General features: G+C 57.3%; 1 protein-coding gene across 1 annotated transcript in view; it reads left to right on the top strand.

Moving 5' to 3' along the window:
* The window catches only part of OSBP2 (oxysterol binding protein 2), a 94,800-nt gene that overhangs the window by 49,992 nt on the left and 21,455 nt on the right, over positions 1-23,353 (top strand). Inside the window, exon 2 of the mRNA XM_059827537.1 lies at positions 9,644-9,894. Coding sequence (XP_059683520.1) covers positions 9,644-9,894 — 251 coding nt within the window. The remainder of the gene's footprint in view (positions 1-9,643; positions 9,895-23,353) is intronic.

The following is a 23,353-nucleotide window of genomic DNA, read 5'->3' as shown; positions in this document are numbered from 1 at the left end:
GACAGCCCGACGTCACCGAGCATCACCTGCAGCCTGCTCCGCGCCTGTTACCCTCAGCCCGTACAGCCTCCGCCGCTCCGCGGGGCTGCTCTAAGACTAGTAGGTCAGTTGAGTTCCTTTTTCAGCGCAACCAACTTTGCATTCAAAGAGGTGTACGTAGCAGTCGATGACTCCGGCCCTGTTTCTGGGTTCTCTTGTTTCCCCTTCCTCTTCCAGAGGTGGATGCTGAATTCACCCAGGGGTGGCTTGACCACTTCCACCTCCTGGGCGAGCTGATGGAGGAACAAGCCACACCTCGCTTCTGGTGCTGTGGTCATCTGGGCAGCCCTAAGACAGCTTTGTCTAGGGACGTTGGGAGCAACCATGGTGGCCTGGGGCTGCTAAGGGCAGGTGCTGCCGGGCTGGTGACTTGGGTGCTTCAAAACTCAGCTCCCCTCCGGCAGACGCGCAGTTCTTGCCGCCGATAGGCAAGAAGGCAGCCGCCGAGATACCCCATCTTCGCTGCCGTGGTTGGTGGTGGCTTTGGGGGAACCCAGGAATACTATTGTAATGAACGTCATCAATGCTCCTGCTATTCCGTTACGGTTTTCCCCGTGGACAGCAGTCAATGCTCTCTTTTCCCTGTAGGTAAATGAAAGCGTTTGGATGCAGAGGGCAGCTTGCAGCACCCGGTTTGCTTTTGGGTTGTGCGTGGCTCCTCGGCAGGAGCCGGGCGTTGCAGAGCTCAGCACCTCTGCGGTGCGGGAGCTGGTCTGGTTCGGCTTCGCTCTGCAATATCGATCCCGCGCTTTCACCCCTCTTGTCTGCTCATTCCCTTTTCCTATCAGCAGAAAGCCAGATTTAATTTCTTGCGCAGGGCCAGCCCTGCCTTTGAGAGGCTCCAGAGGCTTTGGCGAAGCGGTGGGCGAGCGGTTCAGGGTTGCAGAAGGCTCAAGGAGAAATTCAAGGTGATGTAGGAAGGATGAGAACTTTTTCTTAAAGCAAGGATACTCGGGAAAGGAAGGTTTTCCAGTCACAGGGAAGAGAAGGAAGGTGCGGGATGTAGGAAGAGGAGAGCATCTGTGTTGGACCCGGAGATGAAGGTAAGCCGGGATTAATTGCCTGCCCGAGCCATGGTGCGGTGCTTCGGACTGGAGACGTTGCAGCCGGGCTCCAGGTGCAGTTTGGGAATTTTAGAATAGAAAGTCTAACGCTGAACCCTTCAATCCCTTTGCCTCCCCCTGCTCCATCCCCTTCCCCTTGAAAAGGCTCTTCCCAGCTCTGCTCGTCCAGGAGCAGCACCAAAACAGCCCGGCCGTGAGCAGCAGCACCCTGGGCTTGCTCCAGGTCTCCCCCATGATTTCGGGGTGCGTGCTGTGCGTGGCGGTGCCTCCGCCGTGTCCCTAGGTTTCCCTGTGAGCTGCAATTCAAAGCCCCGCCGTGTCGCCAGCGCGGGGAAGTGCTTGCCTCGTGCCTCCAGCCAGCAGCTTTTCCACCAGCTCTGGAGAAATTGCAAGCAATGGGAAACATTTAGCTGAGGGAAGTTTTAGAGGCAGAAAACGGGGGCGTAAAGGGAGCTTCTGCCTTAATGGTCTCCTCGTGAGATGCTGCTCTGGGCGCTGAGGTTTCATGTTGCTCTCCAGGCTGAGAAACAAGCCCGAAGAGGCTTACGGCCGATTGCTGCTGATCCATTTTACATAGATTAAATAGCATCACAGCTCCAAAAATAATCTTCCCAGCTTACCGTGAGGCTGGCTGTTCCTATAGCAACTGCTTCATGTCAGTGCCCTACAAATAAAAATCACAACAGATTGCCTTTAAGTTGGTTCGCAAGTCAAAACAAAGTATGAGGTGGGGAACGAAGGGACTCGGCTTGCAGGGGCTTGTGTTTTTAGGGTGCGTAGTGTGTGCGAAATATAAGCGTGCGTGTTCCCGGAGCGGAGATGCATTAAAAGCTGCTGTTAATGGCAGCGTGTGTCGTATTTGAGCTCGCGGTTGCAGATGTTTCCCGCGTACGTCGCGGGCGACAAGAAACGCGGAACGTAAAACGGCGACTGCATTTGTAAAACCTTCTTGGTGCAGGAGGGAGAGGAGGATTTCGCAAACCTCGGTAGCTGTTATGTGGGTTATTGTGGTGCCTGGGGGCCAGGCGGGCTCTGCCACGCTTGCCTGTCACGGCAGCCCTGCCCGATACCGCAAGCAGAGGGCAAAAGCAGCGGTTTTGGGCTTGGGTCGTGCTCCCGCGCGGCTGATGGCACCTTGCACGCAGACCTAGCCTGAAACCTCTGCCTTGGGGCTACCTCTAGCCCAGGGTCCCGGCAGGCATCGCCTCTGGAGACGCCGGTACCGAGCGGTGAGCCCTGCCCCGAGCAGCGCGTGGTCGGTGCAAAGCTTGGCTGCTGGAGGGAGAGGGGGAACAGATTCAAATCATCGGTGGTCCCCGTGTGCCACCGATGGGCACGGGGAGGTCTCCAGGGGACACGGAGTTTGGGAAGGGCAGGAAACCTTGGGATGATGCTGAGGAAACTGGGCTGACTCATCCAAGGCACAGGATTGAGAGGAACCTCGCAATTTGTTGTCAAATATTTCCTGCCAGCCTTTCGTGTTTATTTTTTTGAGTAGCTTTTGTTCGCTGTAGAAGAGTGACGTGAATTCCTGCTAAATGTCGGTCTTCCTTATAAACCTCTCTCGTCTTGAGGAGCAGGGTGAGCCGAGGTGAAGCTCATGAGCCGGGGATGTGCTGCTCCCCAAAGGGATCCAGTGGCACCCGCATCCCAGCACGGGTGGGGGGTCCCCCCTGCCAACCCACTAAAGGTTTGCTACTTTAGGGAGGATCTTTCTTCTGCGGAGAGCGGATGGCAGAGCTGCTGCCGGCAGAACCGGCTGGCCCCGGCGCCGAGAGGGCCGAGGGTCAGGTAGAAGCATCGCTGTCCTTCGCAGAAGGAGGGGGATTCATGGCAGAGCCCCTTCCCTCTGCAGGGACAGGGTGCGCTGGGGGCTGCGTTGGAGGGTGGCGCGGCTGGAAACCGTGTATTAAAGTAATATTTGTGTCCTTGAAGGATCTTCCCTGTGTCAAGGGAGCAGGGATGCCATCCTGGCTCCTGCAGAGCCTCCAAGCTTTTTGCTGGTTCCCGACACGCAGTCCCCGGCTCGCCCTGGCCCTGCCCAGCTAGCAGACATTGGTTTGAGGTTTAACGTGATTTAGGAGCTGCTGGGCGGCAGCTTGGGCGTGGAGCTGAGGATCTAAAAGGGCCAAAAGTGAAAGGTGTAAGGGCGGCGTCCAGAGGCAACGAGCACAGAGCATCCTCCATCTCAGCAAGTCCTCACTGCCCCGGTTCTGGTTCCTTCTCATCCCCTGCTTGTGTTGGAAACCCCCCTTCAACGCCATCGTGAAAACTCATTTTGGGTTGGGACGCGCTTGCTGCGCTGGAGAACTTTGCAGCAGGAGTCTGCTGGGCAATGCCGGGGCGGCTGGGTGTTCCTCGCCATCGCCCTCGTGCCGTCCTTGCTCTGCCAGCTCTCCCGTCGCCGTGGGGCTGTGGTGGGCCGGGGAGGGATGCTGCGCTGCCCTGCTTTGATTTTTCATCTCTTGTGTTGCGAAGTTTACAGCAAAGCCTCGCAGATGTCCCCGGTGTGCTGTGTCCACGCTGGGTCTCGGTGAGGATCAGCTTTGCCCTCGACACGTCTCTTCTGAGTTGGACCTATCGGCCATCGCCAAGGATGGAAAAAATAGTTGGGAGTCGTGTTTTTCTCTTCCCAAGCATTTAGGAATATCAGTTTCTCCAGCTTCCAAGGGGTTTTGTGATCTTGAATCACTGCGATTAGGAAAACCCCCATTCGGGCAGCTGCTGAAGTCCCGAGTGGTGCGAGTCTGCTGGGCAGGTTGCAGGTTTGCTTCTGCAAATCGCCTGCGGTCTTTGCTCTTGAATGAGGAGCCCCAGACAGAGTCTCTCTCTCTCTGTGGGTATTTCCTGACCTTCGGGGTGTTTTACCCGTCTTAGCAAAGCAAAATCCTGGGTTTTTTTTTCCTGGCTGAGTTGATACAAAGGCTCGAACGAGGGAAGGATCCCCAACGCCCCTGCGTTTGGCCATGCTCCAAGCGAAGACCTCCAGGCGATGGCTCGTGGCTGTTCCACCTTTCTGGATGAGTGGAATCCTTTCTCCTCAGCAATAAGGATAAATGTTGCTGCTCATCTTTCCCGCAGCACTTCAGAGATAATCATAGGTGACCCTAGGAGTTGATGGGGTCTTGCGGTGCCGCAGCAAAGCGGTTTCCCTGGGACCATCATCCCCCAGATGGGGAAACGAGGGGTTGCCCACCCTCCCCACCCTCCCGGCTGTGCCGCAGGGACAAGCACGAACGTTCCCGTTGCGGTGGTTGTCCTGGTGGTACCAAGAAACCAGCCGGAACGCTGGGTGAACGTGGTGTGGAAGCAGGGTTCCTCCACTCGGATTTGGGGCTGCTCTTACCCGCAAGCTGATGGACTGAAGCTGGTGCAGATCTGAAAGGCTGGTGGTTGCTTGAGGAAAGAGATGGATTTGTCTCTCTGCTTATTTTGGCTTTGGTCAGCTTTCCCTTGGGCTCCCAGGAGAAAGAAGTATGGCAACGCTGGTCCTCAAGCCTCCCTTCCCTGGGCTGGAGAGCAGCGTGCTGCCGGCAGCCCGGTGCTGGAGAATGCCGAAGTCTACGGTGAGCGCTGTGTGTGGAGCAAGCGCAGAAGGATGGGATGGAGGAAACGGGGGGATAATTTAAAAAATAAGCAGAAGAGCACGTACCGCTCTTCTGTTCATGATGGTGGTCCCTGCGGGGCTGCGGTTTGCTTTTTCCTGCCCCTTTTAGGATACTTTTCGCAGTGCTGTGCCTGTAAGTGAAGCCAAGACCTCGTTCAACCTCCTCGCTTTCCCAGAGCCAGGATTTCACAAATAACCATCTTTACAGTCAAAAAACCTCCAGGGAGCGAAGTGAGGGACAAGGAGTTTCCAGGGACTCGGTCGATCCTGCTTGGCCCGTGCTGGTGCTGCGAGGGCAGCGAGGAGCGGAGTATTTCAGCGCTGGGAGGTGTTTCAGTATTTCCTGGGGATTGGAAACCCATCTTCAGAGCCGGTGTCAGTGCTTTTGCCCGGTGGGATGGCAGTGAGGTTGTTCGGGTTCTTTGCGTGATCGTTTCTGCATTAACTTGCTGTGATTTGATTGTAGCTGTGCCGTTGTGTTTCCTTCTTCCTGGGCTTTGATTTGAGATAATTACAGCAAATTATCTTGCTTGAGATATTTTTATTTTACCGTGCGTCACAGAAGCATGAATAGGTCCAGGTCTCCGTGTGTCCTGGGCACTGGGGCTGCGGGTACGGAGGCAGTGCTGGTTATGGGGATGTGCTTCCTGGGGATGAGGGGAGGTAACGAGTTTTCCATCCTCTGCATTGGGTGCGCTTTTGCTCCCGAAACAGCATTGCGCATCGCTCCGCCATGGGTGCATCGTGACCCTCTAGCCTTAAGGTCCTGTTTGAAGTCTGCAGCCTCAGGAGAGGGTCAGACACCCTTCCCTCCGTTTGCATGGGCAGGAGGAGGAGGAGGAAGGTGGGATCTTGCTGCCTGCCCCACCGGCACGGCCACGAAAGCAGCTTTGGGGCAGGCGGGGAGCTGGGGAGGGATGTTCAGCTCGGCTAACTCAGCCTGAACGAGCAGCATCACGAGTGGTGTGGTCTGACCCAGGTGCCTTCCCCCTTTTTCCTGGGCTTTGAGGGGCGTTTATATAATTCTGCCCAGTGATAAAAAAAAATGGGACGCGCTGCGTTCGTGCCTCCTGCCTCAAGCTGAGCACGCAGGCAGGGATCATTACCCGCAGCCTCGACAAACGGGCAGCAACGGGCAGGAAATAATGCCCTGGCAAAGGCTGGAGCCCGCCCGTCGCCGTGCGGTGCCGTCCCTGTATTGGAGTGTTTTAATGATGGGCAAAATCCCCAGGCTGTGATCTGGGAGGAGGAGGGATTTTGGGGTTAAATGCTGCCTGGGGATGGGCAGGGAGATGCTTCCTCCTGCTTGGCACAATGTTTGCAGCCTTTCTAAACAGATAAAATTATCTTTGGGAAGTCTTACTGGTGTTTAGAAATAGAAAAATCCCAAATTTGGTTTGTCCCCTTGAGTCCCACAGAGGTGGTGGTGTTTTTTGACAGCAGCGATAGTTGCCTGGCTGGTGTCTGTGCTGAAAACTGAGCTAGTGTGGTTGACTTCTGCTTCTGGTAGAGTTATAAAACACTATAATATATTATAAATTGGGCATTAAAGACTGGACTCGGTAGTGAACAGATCGCCAGATGCTATGGAGAGGGGGTTCCCATCCCCATGCTGGAGCGCAGGCAGCTTGCCCAGCACAGGAGAGGCTGCCGGGATGCTCGTGGGGAGGGCGCAGATGCGTGCCTGGAGCGAGCCATGGGCTCTTGAACGGGAAATAGGTGGCTGTGGCTGGGCTGAGCTGTCTAAATGCCACCACCGTCCCGTTCCTACTCTCTGTGCAGATTGCACACCTGAGGTCTGGGCTGTGTTTGGATCGGTGCCTGCGGGTATGTGTGCTGCCAGCATGTGCGGTGTCGTGGGATGAGGGCAGGGCCCCAGGATCACAGAATCACTAAGGTTGGAAAGGACCTATAAGATCATCAAGTCCAACCACCAACCCAACCCCCCCATGCCCACTAAACCATGTCCCGCAGTGCCACGTCCACACGTTCCTTGAACACCTCCAGTGATGGTGACTCCACCACCTCCCTGGGCAGCCTCTGCCAGTGCTTCACCGCTCTCTCCGGAAAGACATTTTTCCTAATATCCAGCCTGAACCTCCCCTGGTGCAACCTGAGGCCATTTCCTCTTGTCCTGTCACTGTCACTTGAGAGAAGAGACCAACACCCACCTCCCCACAACCCCCTTTCAGGTAACTGTAGAGAGCGATGAGGTCTCCCCTCAGCCTCCTCTTCTCCAGACTGAACAACCCCAGCTCCCTCAGCCGCTCCTCATCAGACTTGTGCTCCAGACCCCTCACCAGCTTCATCGCCCTTCTCTGGACACGCTCCAGCACCTCAATGTCCTTCTTGGAGTGAGGGGCCCAACACTGAACACAGTATCAGTGCGGGGACCTTGCAGCTCGAGGGGAGTGGGTTTCCAGCCCGGTCATAGGCGATGGCTGCAGACGGAACCTTGCAAGTTGGAAGCTGTGCTGCTGCGCAGTAGCTCCGGTGAAAGCTCATGCTGTATTTGATGGTGAAGGAGAGATGCATGGGAGACCACGAAAGGAGATGGACTCAAGCCTCTGCCCAAGGCCGCCCTGGAAAGCCGCAGGGAGATGGCTCTCAGCAGCAGTAGCAGCACAGTGTACCTCTCCCAGCGAACGTCCGGGCGCTGCAGGGTACAGTGTGCTCTGTCCTTCGGTGGCACCGGCTGAGGACAGGTACAAAGAGAATATTCAAAGCTCGTGGGGGATGTATACACACTGCCGGTGACCCGCAGTGCCTTTGTGTGCCCCAGGATGAAAGGCACCGTGGAAACACTTGAAGCAGAAAGTGGACCTTAGGGAGGCTTTGGCTACTTTCCTTACTGGTAGAAAAGTCACTTAAATTTTCCTGCTAGATCTTTTGCAGTTGGCACATACAAGATGCTCGTGGGCTAAGACCATACCCATCGCTGTGGTACCTCTGTGCACCCTCCTGGGATGGTGCCCTTTGAATCCTGCATATTCCCTGGCCATCTCCTCCTCCTGTGCTGGAAACTTTTCCTGGTGCCACCTCTGCTTCCAAAATGCCGGTCCTCTCCCCGAGAGCGGGGCTGTTCCCACCCGGCCGTGTAGCTCAGTAGCTCCTCAGCCTTTCGGGGGGAGCCGGCTCTGCTCCCAGCGCCTTTGCTGGCTGCTTGCCCTCTCCTTGGGAAGGTCTCGGTTGGCTTCCCAGGGCTGCTGTGAATGCCGGCACCGATGGTCCTTCGTCCTTGGTGGCCACAAGCCACTACATCTCCTGGCTTTTACATCTGCTCCTTGTGCTCACTGCAGGTTGGTGTGCTGTGGACGCTCGGGGCTGGGTTGCAGATGGACCAGATGGTTGCATTGGGAGCTGCTGCCCCGGTGCTTCGTGAGCCGCCTGCATTTTGCTCTGTGCCCTGTTTCCCAGCAGGGCTTTGATTTTTGTTCTCCCGTTGTCCTTGGGCCGCTGGGGTAGATCCCGCTGTGTAGGATAAGCCTTGTCCCTGGGCTACACTTCCTTGTCCCATCGCATCCTTTCTGGGTAGCTTCAGAGCCACAAGACCGGGTGCAGCGCCGCACTCTGCTCCGCTCCTGCTTCGACTCCTGGTTGATGGTCCTTTTTTATTATCCGGATTGCTTGGGCTCTTGCCTTAGAAACATAGCTTTGGTACTCTTAAATGAGGGTTCTCTCTCCCTCATTTTCCTTAGCTGGCCCAAGAGCAGTGGAATCGATACGAGCGATGACTGAACATCACTCTCAGTATCTACAGCATTCTGAAAGGTCTTATAAATGAGCCAGGAATAAAAACCAAACACCCACCTATCAGTGAAGTATGAGGTTTTTCTCCTTTCCTTGCAGCCCAGAAAGGGGATGTGCTGCACCCCCGTTACAACTGGGGCATCCCCGAGGTCCGTACGTTGCAGCATCGCGGTGTCTCTCAGCCTGGCTGACTGGGAGGACATCCTTGTGTCCCGTCGTCTGCCCCCCAGTCCCCCCGCTCACCTCTCCCAGTCCTGGCAGAGAAGCTGCAGGCACGTTTTGCCGATCCCCATCTCTTTTTAATGCAGAAACAGATGATTGAGGGAGGGGAAATGAAGGGGCTGCTGCCTGCTCTGGTCCCTTAGTGGTTTTTGGGTGCACCCGGAGAGACCTCGGCTAAACTGTGATCATAAGGATGGGGCGCAGACCCTGCGCAGGATCTGCTCTGCTCTCGCTTTTTGTGTGTTTGCTTTGGGCAATGCTGCCTCTCGGAGCCGCTCACCTCCTCCGCCTTCCCCCGGGCAAGCGGTGGGACGGTCTGAAGAAACGCTGTGTTATGCTCGCTACCCGGTTTTGGTTTGGTTTTCTGGTTTTAAGTCATCCAAGTGTTTTGGAGTTGCAGGAATGTTATTTCCATTTCTGCTGTACCTGAGATGCTGATCGTGGAGTTTTCTGCCCTCTGAAGGCGTGATGATGGTTGTGGGTAAAGGCTGTTACTCCCCCCTGTGTCTTTGCAGCCTTTTCCTTGGGTGAAATAGCTTCTCTTGCCCAAAGCAGACCTTGCAGAGCCCCCACCAGGTTTGGTCCCAGCGCAGGGCGCACTGACACTGTGCCTGGCTCCCGTCACCGCGCACGGAAATGAGAGGTTTAGCGCATGACCCTTCCCCGGTGGCATCAGCACACGGCTCCCCGTGCCCCCCTCCGTCACCCAGCCCTGAACCAAATCCCAGTGACAGCCACAGGAGCCCTTCGGACGCCTCCTCAGGGCGCTGGGTGACATCTCGGATCACTCCTCCGCACCATGCTCTGCTCCCGGGGGACGCGGTGGCCACGACCCCCAGCCCTGGCAGAGCTGCCGGCGTGCGGGAGGAGGCAGGAGGTCCCCCTGCCCACCGCGCTGGCGGGTTAGTACGGTCCGGGGGTAACCATGGAAACTGTTTTTTCTCCATCCCTCCCTTTGCAGATGACTCGGGCGACGAGGAGCCCGCCTCGCAGTCAGACAAGAGCGAGCTGCACGGCACGTTGAAAACCCTCTCGAGTAAGCTGGAGGATCTGAGCACTTGCAATGACCTGATCGCGAAGCACGGGGCGGCCCTGCAGCGCTCGCTCAGCGAGCTGGAGAACCTGAAGCTGCCGGCTGAGAGCGGCGAGAAGATCAAGGCGGTGAACGAACGAGCCACGCTCTTCCGCATCACCTCCAATGCTATGATCAACGTAAGTGCTGCCGGCTGAGCCGCCGCGTTTGCGAGGAGGCAGAGGGAGAAGCGTTTTTCTCCTCCTCTTCCTCCATCGTCCTTCTTCCCTCTGGCACGGCCCCGTTTCCTCCCCGTGCACCGGCTTTCTGCAAGAGCAGTGTGTTGGCGCGGGGCTCGGGCACGGCCGGGAGCTCGGTGCCAGCTTGGTGCCCGCTCAGCGCCATGGCGAGGGGATGGGAAGTTGGGAAGGCGCAGCCCGGGGAGTGGGCATGGGCACGCGTAATGCCCCGAGACACAGGTCTGCTACATCCTTACAGCGTGCTTTCTGGGGAGGCTGCTCCAAAATAGGACATTTTGGATGTAAAGCTGGGTAAAGCGGAGGCTTAGGGTGCAAAGGGGTTTTCAGCCGTTTCCAGGGGTGCCTTTCCGGCTGGCACAGCAATTCGGAGCCTGTTGCCGGCTGCAGATTCAGACCCACATCCCCACATCACTCACATCCTCATTGACTTCCATAAAGCTGCCCTTGTTTTACGCGACCGGGGGATTTAACCCCCTCGGGGTCCGAGAGCTGTCTCGTGCCAGCTGTGCTCTCCCAGACCGGTTGGTTGGAGGTTGTGAAGCGTGTGCCGGCACCGGCTCTGCTCCCTGCCTTGTGCAGCGTGATGGTGCTTTCTGATTATTTTTTGGACAGCTTCTGTTTTGGGGTGTGGATCTGCCTCCATCGAAGTGAGACAGCTCTTCCTGGGGAGCCTGATTTTCCCTGGGGAGCTTTGGGGTGGGGAAGAGAGAGTAAAACGAAATAAAATATTTAAAGCAAAAAAAAAACCCAACCCGAAAGCCTAACAGACCTGGAATAATACATGAAGGCAGAGCTCGGGGAGTTGTGAATGGAGCAGCGCTGTCGCCGTGCTGTCCCAGCCCTGAGCAAAAGGAGGTCGTGTGTTGTTTTATGCGGGCTTTTAAAAAATAATAATAATCCACGGTGGGAGCCGGAGAGCACTCGGGAGCCCCATCTCGCAGCATCTTCCCTGTCCCCTCTCACAGGATTTTGCAGCCATGGGGGGAAAGGGCTTCCTGAGACAGCGTCTTGCATTTTGGAGCAGCTTTGGGGGTGCCTGTGCAGCGCTCTCCCCGCGGAGAGTTTGTCGAAGTTTTTCGGGTGGGGATAGCATCACGTCGTGAGTGGCGCGAGGTGACGGCAGGGCCCTCGGCGCTGCCAGGAGCCGTGGGGGTTTGCTGTTAGGAGGCAGATCGGTGATGGGATGCGGGCAGGGAATTGCTGGGGAGAGGATTTTTCCAACAGCCTTTTGGGAAGGGATGAACAGAGTAACATTTGCTGTGTCCAGCCCAGAGAGGAGAGGAGGTTGCGGTGGTTGTGATGTGATAAAAGCTTGAGTGAGGCCGTCTGGATGGTGGGAAACAGCACAAAAACTGTTGTGCAGGGAAAAAACTGTAGAAACACCGAGCAGGTAAGAGGGGCCAGGGAGGGAGTGAGGCACGTGTTTTCAGGTGGATGTCAGAGATCCGTTTTTAACGGCATCCTTTGGTACTTCAGCTCGCTGCTTAGCGTCTCGAGGAGATGTCCGAAGGAGAAAGGCTGTAACGTGGAAGAAGCAGGATGGGGTGGTAGTTGCGGCTCTCCCAGCTTGCTGACGAGCCCGTCGTTTCGGGGGGTGGTGATGCAGGTGTGGGCAGGGGGACGCTGACCCCCATGAAGCAGCGATGCTTTGGGGGAGGATGGATGAGAAAGGCAGGAGGAGGGGACGCAGAGCAGGGTTGTGGGGGCCGGGAGGGAGCGGGACTGACAGCCTGACCACCCCATCATGGTGGGCTGGTGCTCCCAGCTATGTTGTCACCTTTTCCTGTGCGGATCCCTTTTTTGCGCCTTGCTGTATCTTTTTAGCATGGGGTGATGCTTTCTGCGAGCTGCTGCGTGGACCCTGCCCAGGGAGTCTCTCCTGGGGTGAGGGGTGGCTCTGTGCAATGCAAAGGTCCCGAAATCTTCTGTGTTGAAACATGAAACATCGTTACAGGGAAGCACCCGGAGTCAAGCCATCTCCCGGCAGTAGGTGAAAATACATCCTCCTCCTGCCTACCTCGGTCCCTGCGGGCTTTTTGGGGCCACGCATCCCGTGGGAGCACAGGGTGCTTTTGACGGGCCGGTAGTTCCTCGCAGGAGAAATGAAACATCCCTTGCCTGCCGGCTTTAACCCAGAGAGGTCCCAGCCAACAGCTATGGGCTGGTACTGGCATGTGGATGCTCCATGTCCACACTCTGCCCCAGCACCAAACCTCGCTGATGCGCTCCCACCTGGCACGGCCGAATCCTGCCTCCCAGGGCATCGCCTCTGCCCGCACAGCAGAGATCGGCTTTTCCAGGAGATGCTGTGGCTCACATCCATGCCGTGGCCGGTTGGGGACGGTGGCACGCAGCACTGCGCGTTTGTTGGTGAGATTGCGCTGCATTTGCTTCTTTTTCAGTTGCACCCCCGAGCAGTTTAGGGCAATTCGGACCTGTGAGCTGTCGGCTATGACAAACCCCTGAGAGCCGTCTCTGCCCCTGCCCTGTTCCGGAGCAGCACCGGGATCCTGGGAGCAGCCCTGTGCTCTGTGCTTGGGTCCCGCTCCTGGCTGGGACCTGTGCGGCCACCGTGCCCCGGCCGGCGGGCAAGGGACAGGGCAGGGCTGGGCTTTGCTCCCTGCAGCGGGAAGGGATGGATGCTCCGGGGCCGGCGCTTGTGGTTTCCGTCCAGCTGCCTGTGATCCGATTATGTAAATGTCTCCGGAGCCGCCGGGAGCAGCAGCAAGCAAGTAGAAATAAATAAATACATATGTAAATGAAAGAGCTTTGCTGCGAAGGTGACCTCCTCGCTGTGCGCTCTGGGTGCCGACACCGGGTGCTTCTCCGGAAACTGGGAGGAGAAAGCGGTTCGGGCTGCCCTTGTGTGAGCGATGTTCGGGATGACGGAGGAAGATTTGGGCAGAGGCAGAGTGGGATGTGCTGGACCTGTGCGTTACAGGTGAGGATCTGAAACACGGAGGGACTGATTGTTGCAAGGCTTAAATTTAAGCCCAGACCTCTGCGAGCCACGCGTTCGCTCTGCTCCCGTCTGAACTTGGAAATCTCACATAACACCACGCCGGGCACGACTCGGCGGCAGAGTTCAGCCTCACCGGGACCAAGACGCCCCGTGTCAGCGAGGCTGTGAGGAGCGAGGAGGAGGAGACGCAGAAAAGCAAGTCGCAATCTGCCACAGGGGAGGAGTGGGAGGTAGATAAAAGTAAGAAGCAACAAATTAAAGGGATAATTAGAGGAACAGAGACGAAGGGCGCTGTGCTGAATTGCGTAGACTCAACCAAGGAGCAGGGAAAGCTCCCGTCTCATCATTTAGCAGCAGACAGCAGGCAGGAGGGCTGTGCGGACACGCTGAGGAAGCCAGTTTGGGCGTCAGGAAGAGCTCACAGGGCTGGGGGTGGTGCTAGAAATAGGTTTTTAATGGGAATGGCGTTTGCTACGGCAAAGCTTGGAGGCGGCTGAACTGCGTGCAAGCGTGCAATAGCTGCCCTCTTCTTTTGGCTTGCTTTGTGCTTCCTTAAGGGACGTGAGCATGGAGAGCAGCAGGGCTTGGGCTTGGCCGTGCGTCGCTCCTGGGGTTAGTTTGCGTTTTCCCTCGAGGTTTACGAGGAGCGGCGGTGGAGGAAGGCTCTGCCGGGGTGCGCTGCTGGGTGGGAGACACTGAGCCGGTGAGATTCTGTGAGCCTGCACAGGCTGACGTGGAGCAGGCTGTCCCAGGGACCCGAAGGACTCTGTGCGTGCCCTTACGAGAGGCCACCGTGCCGGTGGCTGCCCAAGCCCATCACGCGGAGGATGCCGGCACCCTCTTCAAGGCAGACTCACTTTCCCACCCGAGTTTTCCTTTCCCATGGGAACGGACCCGTCTGGCGCACCGGCTCCCCAAGACATCAGCAAAGAGCATCCTTCAACCCTCTGAACGTGCAGGGAGGGTTTTTAAGTATGTGAAACACAGCGATTGAACCAGAAGTGAGATCGTTAACAATCTGTGCTGCTTCTCCGCCGGGGACGGTAGCTGTGGGCTGTTTGTTTAAGCCTCTCTGGGATGCCCAGCAGCATCCCAACGGCTGCATCCTCCGGCCCCGGCAGCATTTCTCTCTGCGGAGCCTTCCGGGGCCGTGCTCCGGCTCAGCAGCAATTACGGCGTGGTCCTGTGCCACGCACCGGTGGCTTGAGGAGCAGCCGACCTCTCCCTGTGGCCACTCTTGGCTCCTGGAGACTTGGAGTGGCATCTGCCTCATGGAGGCATCTGCCGGTGGGCACCATGGGTGGGTTTGGGGGGGTCTGAGCGCTGGAGCTGGGGAGTTTATGCTGCTCAGTCGGTTTATTCGAGACCTCCTGGATGCCTGTGCTGGAGCGAGTTGCCTGGGCAGAAGATGCTCTTCCTCTGAGCTTCTCCTCTGCCTTCCCGTGTCCCAACTTCACTGCTGTTTTTGTGAAGCGCTGAGCCTCCTCTGCCCTCCTGGGGATGCTGCTGTGATTAATCTGTACTCCTAAAATTGTTGCCGTATTAAACCGGACTGATGTTGAGCGCCTGCTCACCAGAGCAGCCACCAGTCCGGTGTGTAATTTCTAATGGTTTATTTTAGTGATAGCTTAACCGCCGTATATGTCTGTGTTTGCTTGCAAAACTGCTTAAAGCTGGTAGGAAACAGAGTCCCCGGGACTCAGATGCCGGGGTGACCGCATGGTGCCGCGGTGCCGGTGCGAACCTGGCCGGGTCCTGGCGCAGGGCTGGCTGCCGGCGCGGGTGGGTGTGTGATGCTTTTCCTCGGCGTCCCCGAACCCATCAGGATGACGGACCTGACCTCCTCTCTGCCTGCACAGCGTTCCCAGCAGCCGGGGCAGAGATCCTGAGCAGGGAGGGAATAGCAGCCTGCTGGGCTGCTCCCAGTTTACTCCAGTACAGCCAGTGGGGCTGGAGGAGCCCTCCACCCTGTGCATCCTTATAGTGCAGGGGTTAATTCAGGCACTGCAGCGAGCAAGTGCTGGCTTCAGCCCCTGGATTTGCTTTGTTAGCAGCAGGGATTGCCCCCAGCCACCCTCAGTGGCCCCAGGCAATGCTCCGCTGCCTAAAATCAGAGCAAACCCTGCAGCGGGGCAGGGTTTCTCTTCCCCGTGACTATTGCAATGGTGATCGCGCAGGAGGAACCCGGTTTTGCATGCCAGCGCTGTACCACAGCCTGTGTTAGTTATCTGTGCTGCGCTAACGACACGTGCACTAATCAGCGCGTTGAAAACCATGTCACCGACCCAGAAAACCCCCGGCTTTGGGATTAAATCTCTAACCCAACCCTAATCCTCGTTGGATGAGAAGGCTGCAGCGAGAGGTCCGCATGTCCTGGGCGTTTTTGCTGTGGATGCGTTGCGCTGATGAATAAGTAAGTGGTGGGTGCTTTGCTGTTACCCGGGGGAGGTGGCGGAGGCTGATGGGTGTCACCGTGGGGTCTGTCCCTGCCTGCACGGCTGCCAGAGCGGGGCTGGGGTCCAGGGCAGCGGAGATGCGGAGCCCGGCCCCTGCTCTCGGAGCTGCTGCAACTTTCTCTGGAGCATCCTTAATTGCTTTTTTAATTTAGACATGTGAGGGTATCTCTGATCAGATCTGTCCAGACAGGCAGTGCCTTCCTCCGGCTCCCCTCATCATCATCATCATCATTCCCCATGGTTGCTGAGTCCTTCCAGCCAGATTATATCACGGATCTGGGTGCTCGGGACCTTGCCGCATGTCCCTGGGACCTCTGTGCCGGCTCGGGCTTTCGGCTGGTGCTCCTGCAGACAACTTGCTTTATCCTCACCGTGCCTTGGGGCTTCTCATCTCCTCTCTTCCTCCTCCTTCTCCTCTTCACTGTGTTCATCTGACCCCGAGGAGGCTTCAGACTCTGTCCTGGGGCTCCCCTCAGAGCCTCGTGCGAGAAGATGGGGGACATGTCTGGCATCAGCACTTGAGGATGCCTCTCCCAGCTGTGCCCTCCTGGTTTTTTGGCTGAGAGCGATTACTTTTCTATTGCAGCTTCAGAGGAGAGTTTCAGAGGAGAGCACCTCGAATGCTGTGTTCAGTTTGGGGCCCCTCACTCCAAGAAGGACATTGAGGTGCTGGAGCGTGTCCAGAGAAGGGCGACGGAGCTGGTGAGGGGTCTGGAGCACAAGTCTGATGAGGAGCGGCTGAGGGAGCTGGGGTTGTTCAGTCTGGAGAAGAGGAGGCTGAGGGGAGACCTCATCGCTCTCTACAACTACCTGAGAGGGGGTTGTGGGGAGGTGGGTGTTGGTCTCTTCTCCCAAGTGACAAGCGACAGGACAAGAGGAAACGGCCTCAAGTTGCACCAGGGGAGGTTCAGGCTGGATATTAGGAAAAATGTCTTTCCTGAGAGAGCGGTGAAGCACTGGCAGAGGCTGCCCAGGGAGGTGGTGGAGTCACCATCCCTGGAGGTGTTCAAGGAATGTGTGGACGTGGCACTGCGGGACATGGTTTAGTGGGCATGGGGGGGTTAGTTGATGGTTGGACTTGATGATCTTCCAGGTCTTTTCCAACCTTAGTGATTCTGTGATTCGAGCATTTCTGCCCGGGCGGCTGCTGGATCAGCGGGGCTGCTTGTCGGTGGGCTTAGCACATCGGAGATGGGGATTGCACTGTCAGCAGTGCCGGGTGTTAATCAGCAGCTCTGCTGAACCATGAGACAGCCCAGCCGGGCATTGCCTCTGATGATAAACGCAGCGCTGTAATCAGGTAAGCCCTGCCCGTACCTTGTGTGATCCTCTGGCAGCTGCCCGCAACACACAGGCAGCTGCCACGTGTCGGTGCCTGGTGGTTCTTGGCATCTTGGGGCAGGATGGGGACGCGGGGAGGGCAAACAGCAGTGCGTCGGAGGGTTAGTCCCTTCTGGGGTTCTGCCCCTCCCATCAGAAGGGTTGTGTTTGCTTCTTGCCCGGGCTGATACACCAAGATGCTTCTCTCCGGCTCCTTCCTCCAGCATCTGTCGAAGAAAGCGGCACTGGAATGCCAGCTCTGCTCTCCAATGGATTTACCCAGGAAGAAGTTACGGCACCGGGAGACAAGTGGGATAGAGGGGTGCTGCCGCCAGACGAGCTGCTAATGGCAACCGCTGCTCCTGCAGCACCTCTCGTAGAGCAGAGAGGTTTGCAAAGGCATCGCACGAGGCTGAAACAAAGGTACAAACTGAAGCAGCTTCCTCCAGCTCGCAGGGTCGGAGCTGCCCGCGGGCAATGACAGCTGCTCGCTGCCACCCCAGCCGCCTGCCGTGCGCTTGGGGACAGATGCTCTTCCAGCCTGGAGTTCGCTCCATCGGGCAGACGGGAAAAGAAGCAGCCAGCGAGAGCCTCATTAAATCTCTCTTTGCGAGAGCCGTTTGCAGGACAGAGCTCTCTGAGCACACCAGAGCCCGGATCAGGCCTCCAGGTGCACCAGAAGTGGAGACGGCCGCTCTCGTGGCGTCGGCTTTTCTGCTTTGCGGGCTCCTGTGAGGGTCCCCGTGCTGCTGCGGTGGTTTTTGGAGGTTTGGGCAAGCGATAAGGAAGAAAGAAACGGCAGCAGCCACCTGGAAGTGCCTCCCCACGGGGGAAGAGCCGATGCTGGGAGCTTCCCAGGGAGGTGATTTTTGGGATGCAGGGCAGCGGAGAGGCCCCGCTGCTGGCCGGGCGGGTAAGAGCATCAAAAGGAAAAGCCGAAGACATGAGCATTGCCAAAGGAGAGCAGTGAAACCCTGCAAGAACACGATTCTGGGCCGGCCCGTCTGCAGCAGGAGGTCCCAGCACAAAGCCTCAGCTCCCCGTGCATCTTCTGTACTGGTCCCGGCACATCCTCGGCACACTGCGGTGTCCCAACAAACCCTCCGGCACGGCCAGCGGAGGTTGCCGTGCGCTGCTCGGTGAGGTTTGGGGTGGAAAGGGGCAGTGCTGCCAGCACGCCGAAGCATCCAGCAAATGCCTTAGTTGTTTTTCCACCACAGAGCGACGCTTTGGAAACCAGACCCTGCGTCTTTCCCAGGCCACAGGTCCCGGCCGGCGTCGCTTTGGTCCATAACTTGTGGGCAGCTTTGGCTTATTCCGCTTCTTAGAGCCATGATGAAAATTTCCTTTTATTGTGCCGAGTACGTGATGATTACGGATTTGGTAGCCTACATAAAGGCTGCGTGGGTACGGGATTAGAGCCTGTTAACACAGCTGGGCTGGTGGATTTGCCACCGTTTCACACTAATCCTCTCTTTATTGCATGGGGTGGATTACATGTCCGTAATGGCACTTGCTGAAGGCAATCTGGCCGTCGTGCCAGCGCCGGCCCCGCACTGCTTTGGACCTGGGGTGAGGTCCTCTTTGAGGAGCTACACCCTGGGCAAGGTGTGTTTGGTTGGTTAAGCAGTGCTGAGCCTCTCTCATGGTGGGGGAACACTGGTGTCCTTGGGGCATTTAGGCAGTTGGCCCAAAATAACATGATAAGGTAATAAAACTCCCAGAGACGCAACCACGAGACCAGATCCGACTCCCACCCAAGTGTAGACGTCTCCACCGTGGCCGTCTCCACCGTGGCCGTTGGTGTTTGACTCTCAGGGAGCCCACAGTCCCCAGAGAGAAACGGGCACTGCTGGGGCACAAGGTGCCACCTGGAACGGGACCATCAGCGGTTTCGGAGCACCGTGGGTGAGCATTGAGGGTCTTGCTGAGATGCTGACGTTGGCAGCGTGCAGCGCATATTGCAGGTCACCAAGAGGTGGGCTGGAGCCTGCGCTTCTCCGGTGTCTTCCCACTCCCCGTTGGGGCACTAATGAGCTTTTCCATGTCGGTGCATTTCTGTAGCACCCATTTTGCCTGGATGTAAAGCTCTTTCCAGTGTAACGCTTAGAAGTATGGAAAGAAAAGCAATAGGGAGTGGGATGATTTTTGGCGTCGAACTCGCACCTACTGTCCTCTCAGCTTTTTACGCAGCGCCGCCTTCTTTTTTCGTGGTGTTGTGACCTGTTGAGGCTCAGCCCAGTACCTTCTTTCAGGGTCTCCTCTTGCCACCAGCCCTGCCCCAGGGAGAAGCATCTCGGTGTGCCTGCATCCTCCTGCTTCAGAGAGCCGGGATGCTTGTGAGCCGGCTGAGGGTCACTTCAAGGATTTGGGACAGATTTGCCGTTATTTAAGCAGTCTGTGTTGATCTGGATGTTTCCCTGCGCTGCTGCTCCTGGTGCTGTCCAGCCAGCCTGGCCTCGGGCCGCCGGCGTGGCTGTGGGTGCCATCGCTGTCGCGGCAGATGACTATACCCAAAACCACGTCTCGTTGCTATCCGACTGTTTATGTGAGATGATTTGGGATTTGGGCCAGCTCCATCCTTGTATTTTCCCTTTTGCTTTCTGCTCAGAGTATTTCGGTGGCGGGGAAGGACAAATTAACCCTCTCATGGTGCAAACGCTCTGCGTATTTCAGCGCTCTGAATCCAAAGTGCTGATTTTTATGCTGTGTCGTGCGCCTGGAGTGCTGACACAGTGTGAATGTATTCAGAAATAAAAAGAGGATCAGAAATCGCCCTTCCCTTGGGGGGCTGTTTTTGCAGTAAGCAGCAGCGCAGATGTGTCCCTGGGTTTTGACGGCTCCAGGAAGGAAGGGAGCACTTATCTCCGAGGCACCAGACGCATGCAAAAACGGCAAGGCGCTCTTTCCCCTGATGAATGAAGTGACGCCTCTTGCTGTGTAATTCACCGTTGAAAAAGAAATGATTGAACGCATCTGGCGGTTGCCTTCTCTTGTGTGGCTCCTGGGCGATGAAGCGGTCCTCGTCCCATGCAGACAGAGGAAGGGTCTGGTTGAGGAGCAAGAAATGTTGTTCCCAGAACAGCGGGCGCTTCCCTGGTAGGTTTTTTTTCCTCCCCAAAGGTTAGATTCGCAGAGCTGTTCCTTCGAGACGCCCGGGGCAGGTGGGAGTGCAGGTTTGAGCGCGTTCCATCAGCATTGGTGAAACGCTCAGCCTTGCTAGGACTTCCCGAGAGGTTGTCATCCCCGTGGTTCAGATCCCTGGGCAGAAATCTGGCACACCTCGATGTGATCATTTACATTTTTAAGCTAATTAGCCTCATCTCTTTGTTCCTTGTATCTAATTTTGATTGTTTGCTCCCGTTGAGGAACCGGGAGCGCTGCCGCTCGGCAGAGATGCCCGCGGGTGTGTGACACCACCACCTCAGCAGGACGCGGGTGACTTCGGGTGATCGTTTTCAGCTGCATAAATAATCCGCGGGCTGTTAACGACGTTCTTGTTAGCCTGCAACAAGCTGTGAATTCTGGTGTATTTGCCATGACAAATGTGTGAAAGGTGCTAAATTTGCCCATCGTGGCAGCGGCTGCTGGGCACGGGGACAGACCACGGAGCTGGTGGCACTGCGTCTCGCCTCCCGCTCCCCAGCACGGTCTTGGTGGCACCTTGCCTCTTCCTCCACGGGAATTTGCAGGAGCCTCAGTGGTGCTTTTCCATGAAAACACGCTCTTTTGGCCGCCTTGGCTGCACCTCCTTGTCTTAACGGTGATTTACAGCCCCGCCATCCAGCGCTGGATTAGGACCTGCTATAACAACTTGTTCCAGCCGTGGAGAGGAGGAGAAGCCACCTCCATCCCTCCTGCCACCCGGTTGCAGGTAGCGCTGGGCTTCCCCGGGACCTTGCACTTGTACCGCAGACGGATGGAGCTTGCTTTTATCTTTAGTCATTGGCGACCTGCCAGAATTGCAAGACGACAAGCGATAAGCACCGGCTGGGACGTTCAGGAGTGACTAAGCAGCCCTCGCCGCCTTCTTAATTATTTTCAAACAAGCTTGCTTGTGGAGCAGGAGAGCGTCTTAGCTGCTGCTCTCCGACCCTGACTCCATCCAGCTCTGGCCCTGCGGCAAAAGCTTGTGCCACCTCCTGCACTCTGCCATCCCTTCTGTACGCGGGGAGGCAGCAGCTGGGTTGCCGGAGGATTAAAGTCAGTCTCCCAGTGGGGTGGGATGCTGCGTGGGGATGGGCACAGCATCCTCCACCGGTCCCTTCTGCTCGCTGGAGGGTTGGTCATGGGGAGACTTTGGAGGAGGGCAGCGGATAAAGTTTGGGCAGGCAGGGTAGGATGGGAGGGAGAAAACGCCTTTTTCTCCAGGAGGCACCGAAAGCAGTCAGCTGCCCCCAGGATGGACCCCACTCCGGGGTGTTAGCGGGTGGCTCCCCGAAATCCTGCACGCACAGCGCCGCCGTGCCCCGTCCCTGCCTGGCTGGGCTGGGGGTAGGAGCAGCCCCGTTGTGTGGGACCGGAGCAAACGTCGGCGCTGCCTGAGCCCCTCGTGCATCCAGGCGCTGCTAAAACGCAGCAGCTGTGTCGTGACGGCAATGGCTCGGGGGGATGTGGGCATATGGGGTGTGACGTGGTCTCACCCCACGCTGCAGGGAAGGTGCAAGGTGGGTAGAATCTGGGGATGACGATGAGGATATCTATATGAAGGCTGCATCCTTCGACGTGCTTAGCCTCGACACCCCGGCCATGTAGCTCACTGGGGAATTGCTTTTCTTTTGCTTTCTTGTGCAACCTGGGGGCTGCGCTCTCCTTTGCGGTACGTTCATCAAGGAGCCTCTTGCCCGCTCACCTTTGGGAGGATGGCCTGTGTCCCTGCACCAACGTAACGTGGATTTGCGGCTGTGGCTTGCTTACAACCCAGATCAGGTTCAGCTGTAACTAAATTTAGCCACTGCTCCGTAAGGGTTCTGTAATCTGGATTTCGAGGCGTTGCTCCTGCTCGGCAGCTGCAATTGTTTTCACCTTTGAAACGCTGAGCTGGGGATGATTAATGAAACGAATGAGCGATGACCCGAGATGCTGGCGTTCCGGCTGGGTTCGTGTCACCTGCCCTCACCTTAATCCACGCCAGGGCTGGTCCGAGGCAGCCGCTCACGTCCCTGCGGTGTCACCAGCGGGAGGTCACCGGCGGGGGCCATCCCTTTGGGGCTCGGCTGCCTACAGAGGGAGGATTGCCGCTGCGGAAAACTGCTGCCCACCTTTATCCTGTGTGGTTTGCAAGATCTGTTGCCGTTGGGGATGATGCAATGCGACCCACCGATGGGGGTGGGAAGCGGCGATGTGTGTGAGCGATGAAGCAGAAGGTCCGGGCTCCCCCCCGGGTGCTCCCAGCCCCTGTTTGAGGTAAGGTGGGAGCTGGCGGGGGGGAAGGTGGGCAGCTCCCTGGCCCTTCAGTCCCTGGCTTCTCCCAAAAGAGGAGAAGGCAGGGGGACGATGAGGGTGAGCGCAGCCCTTGAGCAGCTTGTGGGTACTTTCAGCCCAAATTCTGAGCTCTGGCTGAGCCGTTGCGGCAGGGTCAGTGGCACAGGAGGGGAGCGGAGCCGGGATTCATCCCGACGTGATGCAGAGCAGTGAGCCAAACCCGTTCGAGATCAGGACTCGGCAGAGTTGGGGCACAAAGGGATTTATCTCCTTCCCAGAGCTTGTCCTGGGACCTTGTCACGCCATCTCCTGCTGCAGCCAGTCCTCCTTGGCTGCCCCAGTGGGTCGAGGGTCTGCGGCATTGCTTTTAGCTGGAGTAAAGACGGGGATCCCAGGGCACCGCTGGTGTGGTTGGGGCAGTGACAGCAGGGAGAGCATCTCCCACCCTTCATCTCCTGCGAGGAGGTGCCACATTTTGCTGCACCTCCACCTTTTCTGTCTGGCCCTGAGAAGAGATAAACCCTCGGGGTTGCGGTCCCCTGGAAGTCTCCCGGCTCTCGGTGCCCTCCTTGGGGTCCCCTTCGGCGAGGACAGACCCCCGTGGTGCCGGTGCCATGTCAGGGCTTCCCAGCAGCTGCGTTTCAAAGAGCTTTTGCAGTTGCAGCAGCTGAGATGTAGGGCAGTTGCTCCCCGTTTTTGCTTGCACCCTGCACCGTCGGTCCCCCGCACCAAAGCAGCACGGTGGCTGTCAGAAATCCAGCGGCTGTGGGGATGCCTGAGCCTCTGGTGCCGCTCTTAGGAGAGTGGATTTCCAATCCTTGCTTGCAAACATCCAAGAAAACCAGTTGGAGAGCGGTGGGGAGATCCCTCTTTGTAATTCCTACGCTTGCTCTCCCTTGCTGGGATGCCCGTGGTGCTGAGCAGACGCCTGCTAACAGTGTGTGACAGCTGATATTAAAGAGCCCAAGGGTTAAATCCTGCCCTGGGCTGTGCATGGTGTCTGCCAGCACCCCCTGCATTGACGGGAGCTTCGCAGAGCACCCCAAGATCCCCAGCTGCCCCCCACCTGTAGCTGGTGCAAGCTGGGTGCTGCTGGTTGGGGTGCAAGTGACAATGGGTGCTGGCCTGACCTGTTTCACCCACCGGCAGAGGAGCGATCAGAAATCGGGGTGCTGGCTGCTGCGCCTGTGAAAGCCCCATCTCAGGGACCGCAGAGCCTGACCGGTTTTGGAAAATC

The sequence above is a fragment of the Gavia stellata genome, chromosome 21 (assembly GCF_030936135.1).
Source record: "Gavia stellata isolate bGavSte3 chromosome 21, bGavSte3.hap2, whole genome shotgun sequence".
NCBI lineage: Eukaryota > Metazoa > Chordata > Aves > Gaviiformes > Gaviidae > Gavia > Gavia stellata.
This window is presented reverse-complemented; position numbering and strand designations above follow the sequence as displayed.